The following is a 16,557-nucleotide window of genomic DNA, read 5'->3' as shown; positions in this document are numbered from 1 at the left end:
GGCCAAAACTGAATGAGGAGAGCCACCAAGAGGTGGTAAGGGCAGAGGACCGGGTTGGGGTGGACTAGACTGAGGTGAAGGACGGACAGAGCAAGTGTTTGGGATCGATCCCTGGGGTGATGGGAAGACAGAGGACTGTGGGGAGGGGACCAGTAGGGCCAGATTGAGGGTCACTCTGGCTGCCAAGTAAAGAGTGGGTAAGAGCTGGGATACAGGCAGGGGTCCCAACTGGGGACAGTGACTAGAACCCCTTAAATGCAAAGAGGGAATCTGGAGAAGCTGGGAGGGCAGGCCTGGGTCCATCATTCTCTGGCCAAGTGAGCTAGGGAAGGGATACTTTCCTGAGCCTCAGTTTCCCAACTGTGAGAATGGGCCCAGCATGACTACACCAGTTGCTAATTATGCAAAGTGATTAGCACAGACCCTGCTCCCACCCCAACAGGAAGTGGTGCTGGTGAAGATTCTAAAACATTGTATTTGGAATTTGGATGTCCACATTTACATCAACACCAATACCAGCTCTGAGGCCCCACAGCTGAGAATTCCCAGGGTCCCCTGAGGGGGCTCATAGGTTCAAGAATCCAGAATCCTGTGGGTGGTAAGGGAGGGGTGGGGCAGGGGGGAGAAATGACCCAAGCCTTGTATTATTATATGAATAATAATAAAAAAAATCCAGAATCCTGTTGGGAGGAAGGAGAACTCAGGTTCCACCCGAGGCCCTCACAGTTCCTCTCCCACAGTCACCCTAAAACCTGTGGATCCAGCGTAGTGACCCCACAATTCAGATGTCCCCATCCATCACTTCTGCAATACTCAAAAGTAGCACATTCTTGCGGGGGCAGGGCCCAGATGCACTCTTCTCTTGGATAGTTGTGCCCTCAGAGGACCAGGGCTCTCCCAGGGGGGTTCCCTCCAAAGGACTGGAGCCTCTCTGTGGGGCAGGGGGCAGTAGGATCCCTGTTGCATCCTCCCCACTGCATGTGGTCTCACAACCGTCCCCAGAAGGCAGGGTAGGAACCCAAGCTTAATACCAGCACTTACTGGCCACACTCCCACCCTAAGCATGGCAGGTCATGATGCTGGAGATAGGTCCAGGGAGGAATCTCAGGGTGCAGCCTAGAGAGCCAGCAGCCTCTGTGCAGCAATGACCAACACAGAATCCTGTAAGGGGAGAGCTGTCCTGGGTCCAGTCATGCATCAGCCCTAGCCCAGGGCTAGGGCAAAGCTCCAAGGGCAACAACAAAAACACCTGTTAGCATACAGGCTAGAGGTGGTGGGGGGGGGGGTTCTGCCTCAACTCCCACCTGCATTCAACCCCAGGCATGACAGGTAGGGGTCCAGAAGTGGCTAGCAGGTAGGATCTGTCAGTCCTCCCAGAAAGCAGAGGCTTCAGAGAGGGTGGTGAGGGCCAAATCCCAAGGTGTGGGATGATGTGAGCCCAGGTCCTTTAGCTGTGGCCGAGAGGAAGGGCAATGGAAAGAACCGGAAGCCAGAAGATGAGGTATAAAAATCTGTATTTATATTTCAATGACAGAATGACACAGCACAGCCCCACCCAGTGGGAAGGAAGGTAAGGGTCCCATTTCACGCTGCAGTTCAGGTCTTATAGCACACCAGGCCCCTGTGTGGCCCCAGACTCTGGCACGGAACCTGCCCTAGTGCCCTAGTTAGGGGCCCAAGGCAGTCTACTGGCATGGTTTGAGACCTCTGTGCAGGCAGTGGCAGAGGGAAGGAAAGTGGCAGGCTGGCTGACTTCAAGAAAAGCAGGGGATGGTCGGGAGCAGACAAGGGGGTGGAAGCCCTATGACCATAACTTGGCATAGGGCTCCATCTACCTAGGAACCTAAGCTCAAGCATCTCGCCATCCCACTGGGACAGGGCCGTAGAGTCAGGCCCAGGATTCATGTGGAGGCAAAAACCCTGTGTAATCCCTCTTAGTCCAGCTGGACCTGCAGCAGAATGGTAGGGCCTGGTGTGGGGGTCACTTCCCAAGCCTGGACCTGAGGTTCGACTCTCAACTACGTGGCCCACGTGGGCATGGGTGGGCATAGGTGGAGGGCACAGGTAGTGGCTATTCTGGTCCTGATTTCTTTCTACAGACATCACAACAGACCTGCTAGGTCTCTGTGGCCACCACTAATGGCCAGTCTGTGCAAATAGCATGAGTGGGGGAGGAGGAATGGATTTATAACTCTTAGCACCAGCCCCCACCTGCCATGGACCCACCCCTCACACACCTACTGTTAGCAGAGAGGGGCAGTTGGGCAGCACCCCAAGGGTGGCTTGTGAGGCCACCTCTACAGCCTGTATGGGAACCATGGCCCAAAAAGACAAGGACTAAGCTGCCAGGGAAGTTGGCCAAAGGGGCACTCTAGCCTCTTGGGTTGGATTCTGCTGGGCAGAACCCCAGGTGCTGGGGCTGGAGCAGGGAGTTAATGGTTTAAGAATTCAGGGCCCCTCAGAGGCAGAGGAGTTCTAGGCCCTGAAGCAAACCCTTAAACACAGATCATGCCCTGCTCAGAGGCAGGAGGTACTCAAAACAAATGCTTGCTGGACAAGCTTAGGCAGACAGGAGAAGCCCCTTGTGGGCACTGCAGATCCCTAGAGGGGCTACCGATGTAGACAGAATCACCTAGTAAGATGTTTGGATGGCCTGTCCTAGTCCACAGATCCCCTGCGCACAGACTTGCTCTCTGCCTGCCATATCAAGCCACAAGAGGGCAGATTCTGTGCCAGAGCTGTTTCTAGGGAAGCCTTCTGCCTCAATGGGCCACCCACCCTGGGGTGTCCATTGACAAGGCTGAAGATAAACCAGTTCCTAAACCCCACCCTAGTTTGTAAGTTGTTTACAAATGCACCAGAGGAGGCAGGTGCTGTCCAGCCCCATGGCCACCACTTGAGTATTGCTGTGTGTGTGTGGTGTGTGTGGGGGGGTGTGTGTGGTGTGTCTGGTGTGTGTGTGTGTGTGTGTGTGTATGGTGTGTGTGTGTGTGGTGTGTGTGTGTGTGTATGGTGTGTGGTGTGTGTGTATGGTGTGTGTGTGTGTATGGTGTGTATGGTATGTGTGTGTGTGTGTGGTGTGTGTGTGTGTGGTGTGTGTGTGGGTGTGTGTGTGGTGGGTGTGTGGGGGGTGTGTGTGTGTGTGGTTGTGTATGGTGTGTGGGGTGTGTGTGTGTGTGTGTGTGGTGTGTGTGGGGGTGTGTGTGGGGGGTGTGTGTATGGTGTGTGTGTGTGTATGGTGTGTGGTGTGTGTGTGTGGTGTGTGTGTGTATGGTGTGTGTGTGTGTGTGGTGTGTGGTGTGTGTGGTGTGTGTGTGTGGTGTGTGTGGGGGTGTGTGTGTGATGTGTGTGGGGGGGTGTGTGTGTGTGGTGTGTGTGTGTGTGTATGGTGTGTGGTGTGTGTGTGTGGTGTGTGTGGGGGGTGTGTGTGGTGTGTGTGGGGGGGTGTGTGTGTGTGGTATGTGTGGGGGGGTGTGTATGGTGTGTGTGGGGGGGTGTGTGTGGTGTGGTGTGTGTGTGTGTATGGTGTGTGGGGGGGTGTGTGGTGTGTGGTGTGTGTGGGGGGGGGGGTGTTGCCCCAGGGAAAAGGTCTTCAGGAATGAAAGGCCAGCAGAAGCCTCCTAGCCAGGTTTGCACCACCAGAGTGAATGCTTTGTTGACCATCTGCCAATAGCTGACACCTGGACCCTCGCCTAGGTCAGGAGCAGGGGGAAGCAAGCTATAGCCCAGCAGGCCTGCTTTCCCCAAGCTCACCAGCCACTGGGGAGCCAACACTGGGGCCAGGTCATGGCCCTTCCTACAGGAGACAGAGCGCAGCCAAGCTGCCCACAGTGACACAGGTGTCACTCCCAGGAAGCCACAGCTGTTGCGAAGGGCTGGCAGTAAGGAGGGGGCAGACCTGGGGCGTCCCTGTGAGCCACAGGGATGTGCTGGTGGTGGTGGGAAGGGTGAGACGGGGGACACAAGGCACACTATGACGATGTGACAGAGGATGGGTCCCTGAGACGCTGGGTCACTCCCACCCCTCAGCAAACAAGGACGCAATAACGGCTAGGAAAATAGAGTACAAAAATCTCATACAGGAAATAGAGGCGGCACACACTCACGTCCCTTGGCCGGTCTTCAGAGCTTTTTTTTTTCCTCTTCTAAAAAATGCTTGTTTTGTTTTTTTGGGAAAAGCCTCTGCCAGCTGAGCTGCCATGGGCAGAATATGTGAGGTCCCCTGAAGGGAGCTCCCTGTCACACTTAGTTTTTTTTTTTTTTTTTTTTGGCTTTTCTTAACAAAGGGAGATGAGAAAGCCCAGAGGACCCAGTGGCTGAAGCTTGTTGCCCAGTTCATCTCAGCCCCTGCCAGGAAGAAAAGCCCCATTTCCTGCACAGACCAGGCAGAGCTAACTGGGGCAGTGCAGATGAGCAGGGGCTGGAAGGGGAGCCAGGCACAGGTCAGGGGCCAACATTTGCAGGTGACCCCTGAAGGCCAACCTCTCAGGACTAATGCTCTCTAGTGCCTACAAGTCTGCATGAGTGTGTGCGCATGGTGTGAGCCTAGGCATGCGTGTGTATGTCTGATGGTCCTAACAGAGCAGAAGCTGCCCAGCTCAGTGTGGGGTAGCCTGGCCAGCCCTTAGGAGCTGTGGGGGGAAGGCCTCTCTCCACCCACCTGGCCCAGGTGCTCACCCAAGTCCCGCCCTTCATGGATCCCTCTTCCATGCCTCAGGAGCTTGTGTGGACCAACAGATAGATGGATGGACGGACAGACAGCTGCACCTTCCTTCCTCGGTCCACTCCTCTCTCCTGGGATCTAGCGTTGAGTTCCAAGCTCCCAGTGGTGGTTATTAAGCCCCCTTACATGGTGCCCGCCAAGGTTTGCAGCAATGACATTTAATACTTCTGGAATGATTAGAAATCTGAGAACAGACTGTGGGCGGCTATGCTGAGCTCCAGGAAGTGGGAGCTGGGCCCTGCCTCCCTGCAGGGGACCCTGCCCAGCAGGGAGGGGCAGGCAGAGGCGGGCAGCCCAGGCGGCAGCTGGAACTTCCAGAATGGCACAGCAGTGGGCCCATGGAGAGGCTGGCGACGGTCAAGGGAGGACTTGAGGGCTGACACACCTGGCCAGGCAGTCTGGCAGGCCAAGGAGCACAGGACATGGGGCCTACGAGAGGCCAGGGCGTCCAGGCCGCTGGCATGGGCGCCTGTAGCTGCCATCGCTGCAGCCACCACTCTGCAGGCTGTAGTGGTCATCGGTGTCACTGCTGCTGCCAGCACTGTCCAGCTCCCCAGGGCCAAACTCCATGCCCTCTATGTCCACCTCTGGGGGAACAGAGAGAGGATGGGTCAGGATGACCCCTTCCGAGGGGGCCATCTTGAGGCTCCCTTCCAAAGTCATTGCCCATTTCTCCCTTTCATGGAAGCAGAGGTTCTTGAGGGGTGTGGGGAGAAGCGGAAACCTGTCTGGGCCCTGAGGTGGCAGACAATAGATGGCTCCAGTCTGCAGTGTGTGTTAAGAACCCAGCCCTGGTCCAGGTATAGTGGTGCCCAACTGTAATTCCAACTGCTCAGGAGATGCAGGTAGGAGGATCAGGGTCTGAGGCCAAAAAAACAAACTAATAACCGGGGAAGTGGCTCAAGTGGTACAGTGCTTGCCTAATAAGCACAAGGCCCTGAGTTCAAACCTCCTACTGCAAAAAAAAGTAATCCAGTTTCGCAAGCACAATGCTTGGGGCCAGACTAGGCTCCAGCTTCACCTGGGCACTCATTGGCTTCTGTGCCTAACCCTCCTATCTCATCCCTTCTACAGGTGACAATGAGGAAAGAACGCACCACTGTGTAGGATGCTCAGTCAGTGCAGGGACCTTGTTACCACATGTCCCACCCCTAGCCTAGGCACCTCCTCTTCCACCAGGAGCTGCACAAGGCCCATGCCAGAGGCCCAGGTCAGGCTGCCCCAGCCCCCACCTTGCTCTGAGTCGTCTGTAGAGACAGCAGAGCCAGTGCTGTCGGTGCGCACACGCTCCACGCTCTGCACTGACAGCTGCTCCAGGCGCCGCTTCAGGAAGCGGTGTTCCCGCTGCAGCTGCTCCTTGATGCTCAGTGCCCGCCGGTCCTGCTCCTCCAGTTTCTAGGAATGGGGTGTGGGGTGGTGGCCTGTGAGTCTAGGGCCAAGAGTAGGCAAACCCACAGGGAAGGGCACAGAGACCTCAACAGGGCAGGATGGTCAACCCCAATGTGGTCCAACCAGGCTGAGGTCACAGGTACCCAAACCCACCGGCCCCAAGGCCTGATGTGCCCATCCCTATTCCAGACGGGCAGTCACACAAACCCACTGTGACCCTATACACTCAGGTTGCTAACCAGCTCTAGAATGCCCATAGTCACTGGCCAGCCCTAGCCAAGTCACAAGTGGGTCAAAAGGTCTGGAACGGTGCTATCTAGCCTCTGGATGACACCTTCTTCCAGAGGATAGCTCTGTCCACATGGGCTGTACCTGCCCCTGGTTTGGCCCTCACTGTGCCTGTACCTGCAGCATCTGTGCCTGTCCTCCTGCCTTCTTAAACCTTCCTGTGGACTCAAGTGAGATAGTGCTGCTCTCTGAGGACCTCCTGCCATCCCTCCTGCGAGGCCCCACACCTGTGAGGCCTTCGTGGGGAAAGAGATGTACCTTGGTTGGCCTGAATGCCTCAAGACCCCAAAATCAGCACATCTCAGTCTAAATGCCTTGGAGGGCTTACCAGTCCATGTCTCCCTCAGTCCAGACCCACCCCAAGAGTAGTGCTGTCCTGCGTCTGAGGGAATGGAGGGGCTCCTGCCCCCACCTCTCCTTTTAGATTCTGTCCCTTCACAGCACAGAGCCTCAGAGAGCCATCTGTACCCCACCTCCCTCTCCCTTAGTCCAGCCTGCCCACTACACTGTCTTCCCTAAAACACTTCCCAACAAAACCCAGGACAAGCCATGTAACTTCCTTGACCACCATCAGCTCTTGTTGCTACCCTCCCCTACAAGAAAAAAAAAAAGAAAAAGGAAAAAGAAAAACCTCAGACCCCTGACGTGCTATCTGCTAGGCAGTTCCCCACCAACCTGTGGGACAGACCTCTGGTCATAGGGCTACCCAGAGTACACGGGGACAGGCTGGAGCAGCCAGGGCAGCTGGAGAGAGAGGAAGGTGCACCTGCTCACCTTGATGTGCATCTTGGCACGCTTCAGGAGGCTCAGCGTAGTGTGGCGAGTGCTGTCAGGGCCCAGGGGCACCAGCTGCTTAAGCTGCTCCAGGTAGAGTCTGAGCTTGGCTCGTCTGAAAGAGCCAGAGACAGACCATGAGGCCGGGTGGCAAAGTCCATGGGGTGACAGCAGGAGGGGTTGGCCTGGGGGGGGGTGGGAAATGGCTAGCCAGGCCCCTACACAGACCCCCACCCCACTGCACGAGTCCCCCTCCAGGAATCCCCTTCTTGACTGGCTGGCACCTCCTGTCAGGGGCATTCTGGGTATGGGTATTCACATAGTCCTACACGGCCTCCCTAAGCGCTCCACTTAGCGTGAGGGACACAACATTTATGTCCCTCACCTAGCCAGTATGATTCCTAGTCACTCTTGTCCTCATGGAAACATGAGCCAACTGGGTCAAGGGAGCACTGAGGACTAGCTCCCCTGCATCCTGAGTTTGCTATCCCCTTGGAAATTGCTTCATTTCAGATTGTGTCCCTGTATCCGTATGGATGAATCCATTTTTTTCACAAAACTGGAGCCACCTACTCAGGGGATTTGTTCAAAAGCTATAGTTTCTTTGCAGTAACACTGCTTTTCCTGGTTGGTCTGATGGTCTGGGAGGGGCCCTCTCTCTAATACCACTGTGACAGTCTGGGACTTCTGCCACGTTTGCACACGTCCACCTGACAGGCCTATTTTATCCAGTGGTTCGCAGAACAGATCTACCAAGGCCCTGCGGGCGTCCAACACCCATTCACAACCTTCTTCCTGAGCAGCACTATGCTGGGTGTCCCCATCTTTTCACATCTGCTCCCTAGTCACAGAGCCCATGATCTCATTCAGTCCTATAAAGACCTTGAAGGACAGCAGGCAGGAACAGCCATCTCTTTGACTGCAGGAGGAGGAGCTGCTGGGTACAGAGAGGGGCTGTGGAGAGGTACAGCAGTCCCACTCTGCAGGAGGGGGATTGAGATCCAAGGCTACTACACCTGTCAACAATACCCTCCACTGACAAAAGCACCTGCTCGCCTGATGCCCCAGGCCAGCACCCTGAGGCCTAGAAGTTCTGGGTGAATCTGAGTTAGACTTTGAGAAAAACTTTCAAGACACAGGACTGAGGCTGAGTTGGCCAAGAGATAGGGGCATGAACAAGGGCTGAGCAAGCCTCAGACTGCCACAAGGCTGGGGGAGTTTCAACTCCAGCACACATAGCCTGGGACCCAGGCCACTGCCCCATGAATACACGCTCTTTCCTGAATGCCCAGGCCTTAGCCTCCTCCTCTCTAACAGGGTTAAGCACCCAGCTGGAGGCACAGAGTTGGAATGGAGGGTTTCCCCTCTGAGATGGGGGAGACTGTCCTGCAGCCACCACTAGGACTAGGTTGGCAAATGGATACAGTCAGGGACCCTTCTCCCCTGTTCCACTTGTCATAGAGTAAATGGCAAGTCCTAAAACTGTTTAATTACATCAGCAGCATCTGACTTTTGTGTAAGAATTAGAAAGTACAAATTGACAAAAGAAAAACCCAAAGTATCCCCAAAAGTTTCCTTGCCCAGAGATAGCCACACGATCATTTTACTGTACCTACATTTCCATATCATGAGTGTTAAGGGAAAAAATTAGGATACAGGACCACATAAGTGACAAGTGACCCAATTTTGTTTAAAAAATAAGACAGCGGACGCACACAAGAGACTCAACAGAACACAATGAAGCACGGGAAGCAGGCATCTCCACAGGATGCACTGGAAGTGTTTATTTCTTTATCTTTTTTGCTCTTCTGTATTTTCCAGGTTTACTATGTTGAAACAACCCCCCCACACACACACACAAATTACTATTACATCAGAGAAAGACACATTTATACAAGAAAGAAAAAAAACACAGCCAAAAGACAAATAACAGTAGTGAAGTATTTGCAATACATATAAAAGACAAACGGTTAGTGTTTGTGGTATTTTGAGCTCGTACAGATCAACAGTAAAGAGGATGACCTCAGTGTAACCATGAGCATAGGACACAGACAGGCAAGTTGCAGAACATGAAGGGCAAATCAAACGTGAAAACTGACTCCATCTTGCAAGTAGTCAAGGAAATGAAAACTCAAAACAAGCAGATACTCATTTCCCCCATATAACAGCTGAAATGCAAAGGGGTGGCTGGCACTCACTTGGCCAGCACATGGGGACCTGTCAGAATTTCTGGGGGAAAAGGCATCAACATCAGGTCATATTATAGACCAGTGTTCCCACTTCCAGATCTGGGTCTTAAAAAGTGTCCTCTCTGGGCATGCAAAGGCTTGTGCTCAGCAATGCCCACTGCACAGGGCGGGTCACTAAGAACCCTGGGAGCCCAGCCTTGAGTCCTTCACAGGCCTTGGGGCCAGGGAGGCCTGGAGAGTGCATGGACACATGCTAGGAGGAAGATCAAGGTAGGAGATAGTGTATAACAAAGACCCCTTCTTATGCCAGGGGCCTCCAAGAGGCCAGGATGTCCTCTTGGGATAGGATGCAGGGGTTACATGAACACTTTAGAAAGACATTTCTCAAGAGACAAAGTGAGACCACCTGACCATACATGTGCAATGTTTCAAACTCAAAAACATGCCCACCCATCCCCAGGAGAGTGCACACCCAGGGCTGCAGGCTGCACAGGTCACCCTGGCTCCCTGCCCTGGGCAGCAGCTGTGACGGGCTGCTTGGAGCCAGAGCCTGAAATTGGTTCTACCAATGGCTAGTGGTGGGATGCTGGGAAGATCCCCACCCTTTGAGCTCCACAGCCCCAGAGCTTTCACCAAACCATCCTCCCTAAAGCCAACGCAGTGCCCTAAGCATCCCAAGGACCTTCTAAAACCCTGCAATCCAGAAGGAACTCTGCAGATTCAGTCTGGGGACTCCTGCATTCCAGGACAGCAGCTTAGCCCTTGGTCAAAAAAAACCCACTTCTCAGAGGAGACCCAGAATTCCAGGACAGCTTGGCTCCATGCCAGGGTCCCCCAGCATGTGAGGGAGTGTTGGCAGAGCCATCTTCCAAGCCAGGCTGCTGGAGAAGAGGTAGTGAGGAAATCCATCAGTCAGCTGGTGAGATGGAGGCAGGAGGACCCCCACTCTCCCTGGTTTACCATTAAGATCAGGTTACTGTTCGCAAACACATGTTCCCTGTGGTTCCATGTTGTGTATCAGGCATTGACAGCAGCCCTGAAGAGGTAGCCTAGGATACTAGGGCAAGCCTCCCCATTGGAGGAGAGGGGTCTACTCAGGACCTGAACAACCATCTCTCTGGTGGGGAAACTGAGGACTTGGGCCTGACCTTTGGGATATGTCCTGCCACTCCACAGGGGGTGCTGTGGGTAATGAGGGCCATGAAGAACATCCAGGGTTCCCTCCCCACATACCAGCCAAGAACAAAGACTGGAGCTGGGCCCATGAGAGTCACCAGGCCCTGGGGTCAACAGTAAGCAATGGGTTTGGCAGATCTGCCAGAGCTGTTCATCGAATAGCGGTAGTTAGGGGATCAGGCCTAGGGTTGGCTGGACCTGGCTCAAAGCACCTGCAAAAGGAAGCCCCACAGGCCCCAACTCCAGTGAGGGGACACCTAAAGGGAAGGCAGTACCCAAGGCCTGCATCCTGAGGCCGGCTGGATGGGCCAGCCAGATGCTTCCTTCCTTCCTCAGGACAGCACCCAGCATCAGCCTTGGGCTAACCACAGGCCTGACCATGACGGAGGACCCCACCAGGCCCCAAGCTCCAGGTTATCCACACCTGTGGCTTGGCTAGCCAGAAACAGAGACTTCTGTGCTGGGTTGGGAGGGGCAGGGGCATATAGACCTCCCCAACCATCCCTACTCTGTCTTAAGAGAGCTATATGAGGCCCAGACTAAGTACAGGCTCAGAGCAGAGACAAGGCCAGGAGTCAGAGGCTAGCCCTTGTCCTCCCCACAGGCTGCCATTCTCTTGCCACCTGTCGTGTCTCAATGGCATCCATCTGTCCTCACTAGGGGCTATCCTCCCCAGAACACTACCACTATGCCTGTGCCTGGTCAAGGCCGACCGGTCCCCTCTGACCTAAGAGCAACCTCAGGCCTGCATCACACCAGCCATCATCCCTCTGGCCTCTCAGGAACCCCCCAAACACACACCACCAGTGCAGGAAGTGCATCTCCTCAGGGAACACGGTGTTCTGTCCCTGCCCAGCCACCCGCCTCAACCAGAGGCCTGAATCCCGGGGGAGCGGAAGTTGGCGCTGCTGTGGGTTCAGACATGGGGGAGGGGGAGGCGGAGAACTGGCTGGGCTCCAAACCTTCCCAACACTCCCGAAGGGCTCAACTAGGATAAGGCAGGAGAGGACTCAAGAAGGCAGGACTGAACTGGCCCATTTTACAGATGGGAGCAGAGGTCAAGAGACAGCTATCACCTAGTAACCCTCAGGAGTTCTCCCTCATCCTGGCATGGGGGCTGCATGGCCCAAAATGCCTCTGTACCCTGAGTTCCCACCAGCAGCCAAAAGCTCCTCAGCACCTCTTCCCCTCCCCACTGGCACAGCAGGAAAAAGAAGTTGAAACTGCCTCAGTTGGCATCACAACAGGGATGCCTCTAGCTAGCCCACTGACTGACTGGGGCCAGGGTGCAGGGGCGTGGCTTGGGCCCGCTGCCCTCCCATTGCCTCTAGGACAAGTCTCTGGCACAGCCTGTAGGAAGGCAGGCCCCAGAAGGCACAGGAGCAAGGGTCCAAAGCTGACTCAAGAGGGTTGGTCCCATCATACCGAGGGTTTAAGCTCTACTTCCACAGGGCTCAGATACTCCAAAGTACACCCATTACTCCAGGGAGCTAGCCCACGCTGCCACCAGCAAATGTGCTCTGCTCAAAGTCCCTGGTCCCCACCAAATTCTGGCCCTAGGATAAGTGCCCGAGAGCAGGACCCAGGCCCCTGCCCGCCTGCCTGCCTGTCAGCCGAAAGTGCCTGAAAACAGACCCTAATCCCCTCTAAGACTGACCCCTTCCAAGCTGAGGGCATGGCCTGGCAGCACCTATCCTCCCACAACAGGTCAGGCGAGCCACAGCACCCCTCAGCAGAAGGGGGGCAGGCCTGTCTGGAAGCTCACATGAACTGGGGGAGGGGTACCACTTACCTGTGCTTTTCTAGTTCGTTGTGTGAAGACCTGTTTAGAGAGACAGAAAGACAGGGCTCACTCTGAGGCCCAAACCACCAGAACACAAACAACCACGGCTCTTCTTAGGGGGCCAGGAGCCCTATGACCGTGGCTGGAAGGGGGTGGGCCCAGGATGTTCCTAGATGAGGAGGGCTGGCGAACCCTGCACTGAGGCTGTGAGGATTGGGGTGGGAGGTGGCATGCAGAGGGAGCACGGAGGTGTGAGCAGGTGCCACCCAGCCCACCTAGTGGGAGCTCTGGCTAGCAAAAGGGTGCGAGGCCCCTTCCAGAAGGGGTGGAGAGTCCCAGGGAGCAGAGGTTATCTGGGGCTGTCCACTCACTGCTCTGCTGAAGAGGAGGCCAGTGGCAGTCTGAGCATGGCGTTCAGAGGCCAGGCCCTCAGGACACAGGACAACCCCTCCCCCCCATGGTCACCCTGTCAGGCTCACACACCTATGTGATCCCAGCTGGGGACACCTAGGACAAATCAGAACCAGCCAGGACAAATCACTCCATTCCAAAAGGGAGTTTCCGAGATGGCTGCTTCCTGGGCCAGTGGACACTGGGGGGATGAGGCAGATGGTTCTGCCATTCCCCTCAGAGGTCATGTTCTGACAGACTGGTCACACTGGGCTCAAGTTTAGCCTTCCTAGGGACAAGGACCTGCCAGCTGCTTGAATCCCACCTGTTCAGCCCATCCAGACAAAGGGATGGAGTCCTAAGCACCATGAGTGCTACTCAGGGAGTTTTCTCTAGAGCTTCTAGGTCACCCCTTCCAGTCCAGGGGGATGGCATAGTACATCCAGGGTTCCCAGCACCCCCAGGCTATTGAACACATGAGCAGGGAAACTCAGGCCACCATAAGGCTCATCCAGAACAAGCCCTTCCTCCCTTTCCTGGCTTCTGCTGGCCAACTGGGCCCCCTCCCCCACTCTATGCTGCTCCAGGAACTTGAATCTGGCATCTCCTGTCCCCACCTCAGGCCAGAGTGCTTGCCCACCCTGCCCACCTCTACCATCTGCCACATTAGGTCTCTGCTCTTTCCACTAGGCCAGCCAGCTCCTGGGCCTCCCTGTGCAGCAGCTACCAGGGCCCTTGAGGACTTGCTGGGCAAGGAGCCTCAGAACCTCTGCCAGGGCCAGCCACAGCCAGAAGGGGCACTGCTAAGGCTTCTCACTGGCTTTCAGGGGCCTGTTCCTCAGCCCAGTCATGTTGTCTGTAGGTGTGCTGCCTCATAAGGGAGGCTAGGGTCAGCAGGTGCCCTGCAACACTTAGAAAAGCTCACGCATCAACCTGCCCCTTTTAATAACAGCACTGGACTCAACCCCACCCTAGAGGCAGAGAGGCACTCCTCAGCAGCCTGGGGAACAGCTTCTCCTGGAGTTCTTCCTGGGTCCAGAGACTCTGCAGGGAAGGATTGTCACATAGTCCCAGAAGCACCTGTCCCTGGGGAGAGGTGGGGGGAGGGCTGTCCCAAATGTTGGCCTGGCACCAGCTAGACCCCATGAGCCAGGCATCCTTTTACTGCCATAGACTCCAGCACCAGCCCCATCCTGCTGAGCCACTACCCTGAGAGACCTCCGGGGAGCTGGAACAACCAAGGGTCTGTCTCCTCACCCCAGTGTTGCCCTCCTACCCAGCCACCCTGATCTCCTGTGCTCAGTCCTGTCCCTGGCCTTGGCAGGACACAGAAGTCTTACAGGTGTGGGGGGGGGCTGCCCTGCCACATCAGGGACCCCAGCTCCTCATCTGGGTTGGTTAAAGACAGCCTCGAGGGTGGTGACTGACAAGAAAAGGGTTATCTGCCACCCCTGGGCTACCTCAGGCCCTGGGTGAGTTGTGCTGTACCTAGAGGGGCTGCAGGGAAGATATGCCCCAGCTGGGGAGGCCCTCTGCACCCCTTGCCCTGTGCTGCTAGGTCTCCAAGCAGAAAGTGGAAAGCCAGTACTCCATCCAGGAACGGGGCAGGGGGTCACAAGTAGGTGAGTGGCCCCAGACAAATAACTGAGTATTTCTATGCCTTGGTTTTCTCGGCTGTAAAATGGAGATAAAAACAGCATTGCCTTCAAGGGGCTGGGGTAAAGATGTTTAGGGAGCCTTAGCCGTGATTCTGGTCAGCTGTGTGCACTGCATGCTCTAGGAACTTGACATCCCATCTTGGAGTTTGGGACAGCCAGAAGCAGGGGCCCGGCCAGCTCACCACGGAAGCCTGAGGCAGTGATGCCTCCAATATATTTATATCCTACCACAAACTCCCACCAGCAGGAGACCAGGGGCTGGGGATCAGGCAGCTGAAGACTAAACAATTCCTTGCCAGGCCCAGGACACCACAGAGATGGGTCCCTGTGCCAGCCTCTCTGTTTCCCAAGAACAGGCAGGCCACAGGAATGAGCCTCACCCTTTGCCAAGGGGCCCTGAAGCCCCTGGCCAGTGCAGCTCCCAGCCTGGCAACTTGTGAGTGGGGGGGCCAAGATAGGCCCCTGGCCAGTGCCAGGTGTGCCACAGCAGACAGGAAAGCAAAGCCCCTGGGAGCTCTATCTAACCCAAGGGTACCCACTCCCCACCAGGGACCTGCATGCACCCCAGCTTCGGGGCTTCTGCAGTTAAAGTACAAGGCCAAGGACATGGAGAGTGCAGCTGGTCCCCAGCAGGGGCTGCCCCACAAACCTACCCCGCGCAGCCTACTCCCTCCTCCCACCGCCTTCCAGAAGGCGACCCCTGCACTTGTGGCTGGACTTTCACAGTCAGGAGGCTGCGCAGGACCTCTGTGAGGAGGTCTCCGTCCAGGATTCTGGGGACGGGGTGCTGGGCCAAGGAGCAAGGCCCAGCTTGGAGTCGGGAGGGAGACGGCTGGGCCGCGCAAGGAGAGCAGTGTCCCAGGGCCTGGCCAGCGCCCGCTGACAACTTCTCTCCTGCCCGGAGAAGTCCAGAACCGCTCGAGGAGGGCGCGGGCTCGCGGCGGGCGCTGTACGCGTGGCACTGTTTACGGCGGCGGGAGGCGCGGCCGCGGGAAGATGGCGACGCACGGGCGGGGCGGGCGGGGCCGGCGCCTCCTCCAGGCCGGCCGCCGGCGAGTGCGGAGCAGCGCCGCGGACGAGGGGCGGCCAGGGACATTCGGGCGGGGCCGGCCTGGCCGGCGGGGCGGCGCACGGGGGGGCGGTACCTGTTGTTTGGGGCCTTGCGCACCAGGCCGGCCGCCTTTGTTTTCTTCCTGGCGAAGTCGCCGTCGAAGGGCAGCACCGAGGCGTAGCCGTGCTCTGCCTCTGCGGACAGACGGCGCGGTCAGCGGCCCCCCGCGCCCGCCCGCCGCCCGCCCACCCGGGCACAAAGGGGCGCGGGCTACCTCGGTCCCTACGCTCCAGGTACTCGGCCGCCTCCAGCAGCAGCAGCAGGGAGTTCAGCTCCATCCTGCCGCCCGCGCCCGGGACGGCGGCGGCCGCTGCCCGGCACGCTCCGGCCGGCTCCGCTCGCCGCCCGCCCCGCGCCCGGCGGCACACTTGCCCGACTCGCGGACTCCTGCGCTCGGCCGCCACCCTCTGCCTCGGGCCCTCAAATTGACACATAAGGGCGAGTGGCGGTCTGGGTAGCCAATAGGCGCCAGCGCTGTGGCCCCAGGGGCGGGCTCTGCGCCGGGCCCCGGCCAATAGAGACTGGCCGAACGCCTTGGGCAGGACCGAGAATGTTGACAGATGCGAGGCGAGGCTGGGATAGGCTGGCCGCGGTAGTAACAATTTAGAAGCCCAAGCTTAGCAACAGCACGTGGTGGCCCGGCCCCCGCGCTCGCTGACTGGCGGCCGTCGTGCATGTTAAGTAGGCACTGCACGCCGATTGGGCCAGAACGGTCTATGTAAATTGAAACTGCAGACCAATGGCCGGCGGCCGGGCGCACGGCCAATGAGGGCGTCGCGGCCAGACCTGTTGCAGAGAGGAAGCGGAGGGCTGTGGGACTGCCGCCCGGCCCGCACGGGGGCCGGTAGGACTCGGGCGGCGTCTCGGGAGACCCCGGGCCGGGTCCGCCAAGGGATGCGTGTCCCGCCGGGCCCGTGCACGCCGTGCGCAGCGACCTGTTGCCCACGGCCAGCTGCAATATTGGCTCCGTGGAGGACCGGGCCTCGAGGTCTGGTGGGGGTGGGGTGTCTCGGGTAGGTCTGTGAATGACACTCATCTTTGCGGGACACGTAGGAACTTAAGGGGAAGCCGAGATT

The 16,557-nt window shown here is 57.0% G+C and overlaps 1 protein-coding gene across 1 annotated transcript; it reads right to left on the bottom strand.

Annotated features, from left to right (window-relative positions):
- Positions 1 to 1,497: 1,497 nt before the first annotated feature.
- On the bottom strand, positions 1,498 to 15,852 carry Mxd4 (MAX dimerization protein 4). Its single transcript, XM_020177284.2, has 6 exons — positions 15,696 to 15,852; positions 15,516 to 15,615; positions 12,332 to 12,361; positions 7,175 to 7,289; positions 5,956 to 6,118; positions 1,498 to 5,310 (listed from the first exon to the last, which is right to left on the bottom strand). The coding sequence occupies exons 1-6, from the start codon at positions 15,757 to 15,759 to the stop codon at positions 5,153 to 5,155; spliced, it is 630 nt and encodes a 209-aa protein (XP_020032873.1). The 5' UTR covers positions 15,760 to 15,852; the 3' UTR covers positions 1,498 to 5,152.
- Positions 15,853 to 16,557: the final 705 nt, after the last annotated feature.

This window comes from Castor canadensis, chromosome 9 (assembly GCF_047511655.1).
Source record: "Castor canadensis chromosome 9, mCasCan1.hap1v2, whole genome shotgun sequence".
Lineage (NCBI taxonomy): Eukaryota > Metazoa > Chordata > Mammalia > Rodentia > Castoridae > Castor > Castor canadensis.
The sequence above is the reverse complement of the archived record's forward strand: the minus strand, read 5'-3'. Positions and strand labels throughout refer to the sequence as shown.

Excerpts from the sequence above, each read along its gene's own strand:
- Mxd4 (XM_020177284.2), bottom strand. The coding sequence starts at position 15,759 with ATGGAGCTGAACTCCCTGCTGCTGCTGCTGGAGGCGGCCGAGTACCTG. Across the intron at positions 15,616-15,695 it reads CCTGGAGCGTAGGGACCGAG|AGGCAGAGCACGGCTACGCC; the intron begins GTAGCCCGCGCC and ends GTCTGTCCGCAG. Across the intron at positions 6,119-7,174 it reads GTGCCAAGATGCACATCAAG|AAACTGGAGGAGCAGGACCG; the intron begins GTGAGCAGGTGC and ends CCCCATTCCTAG.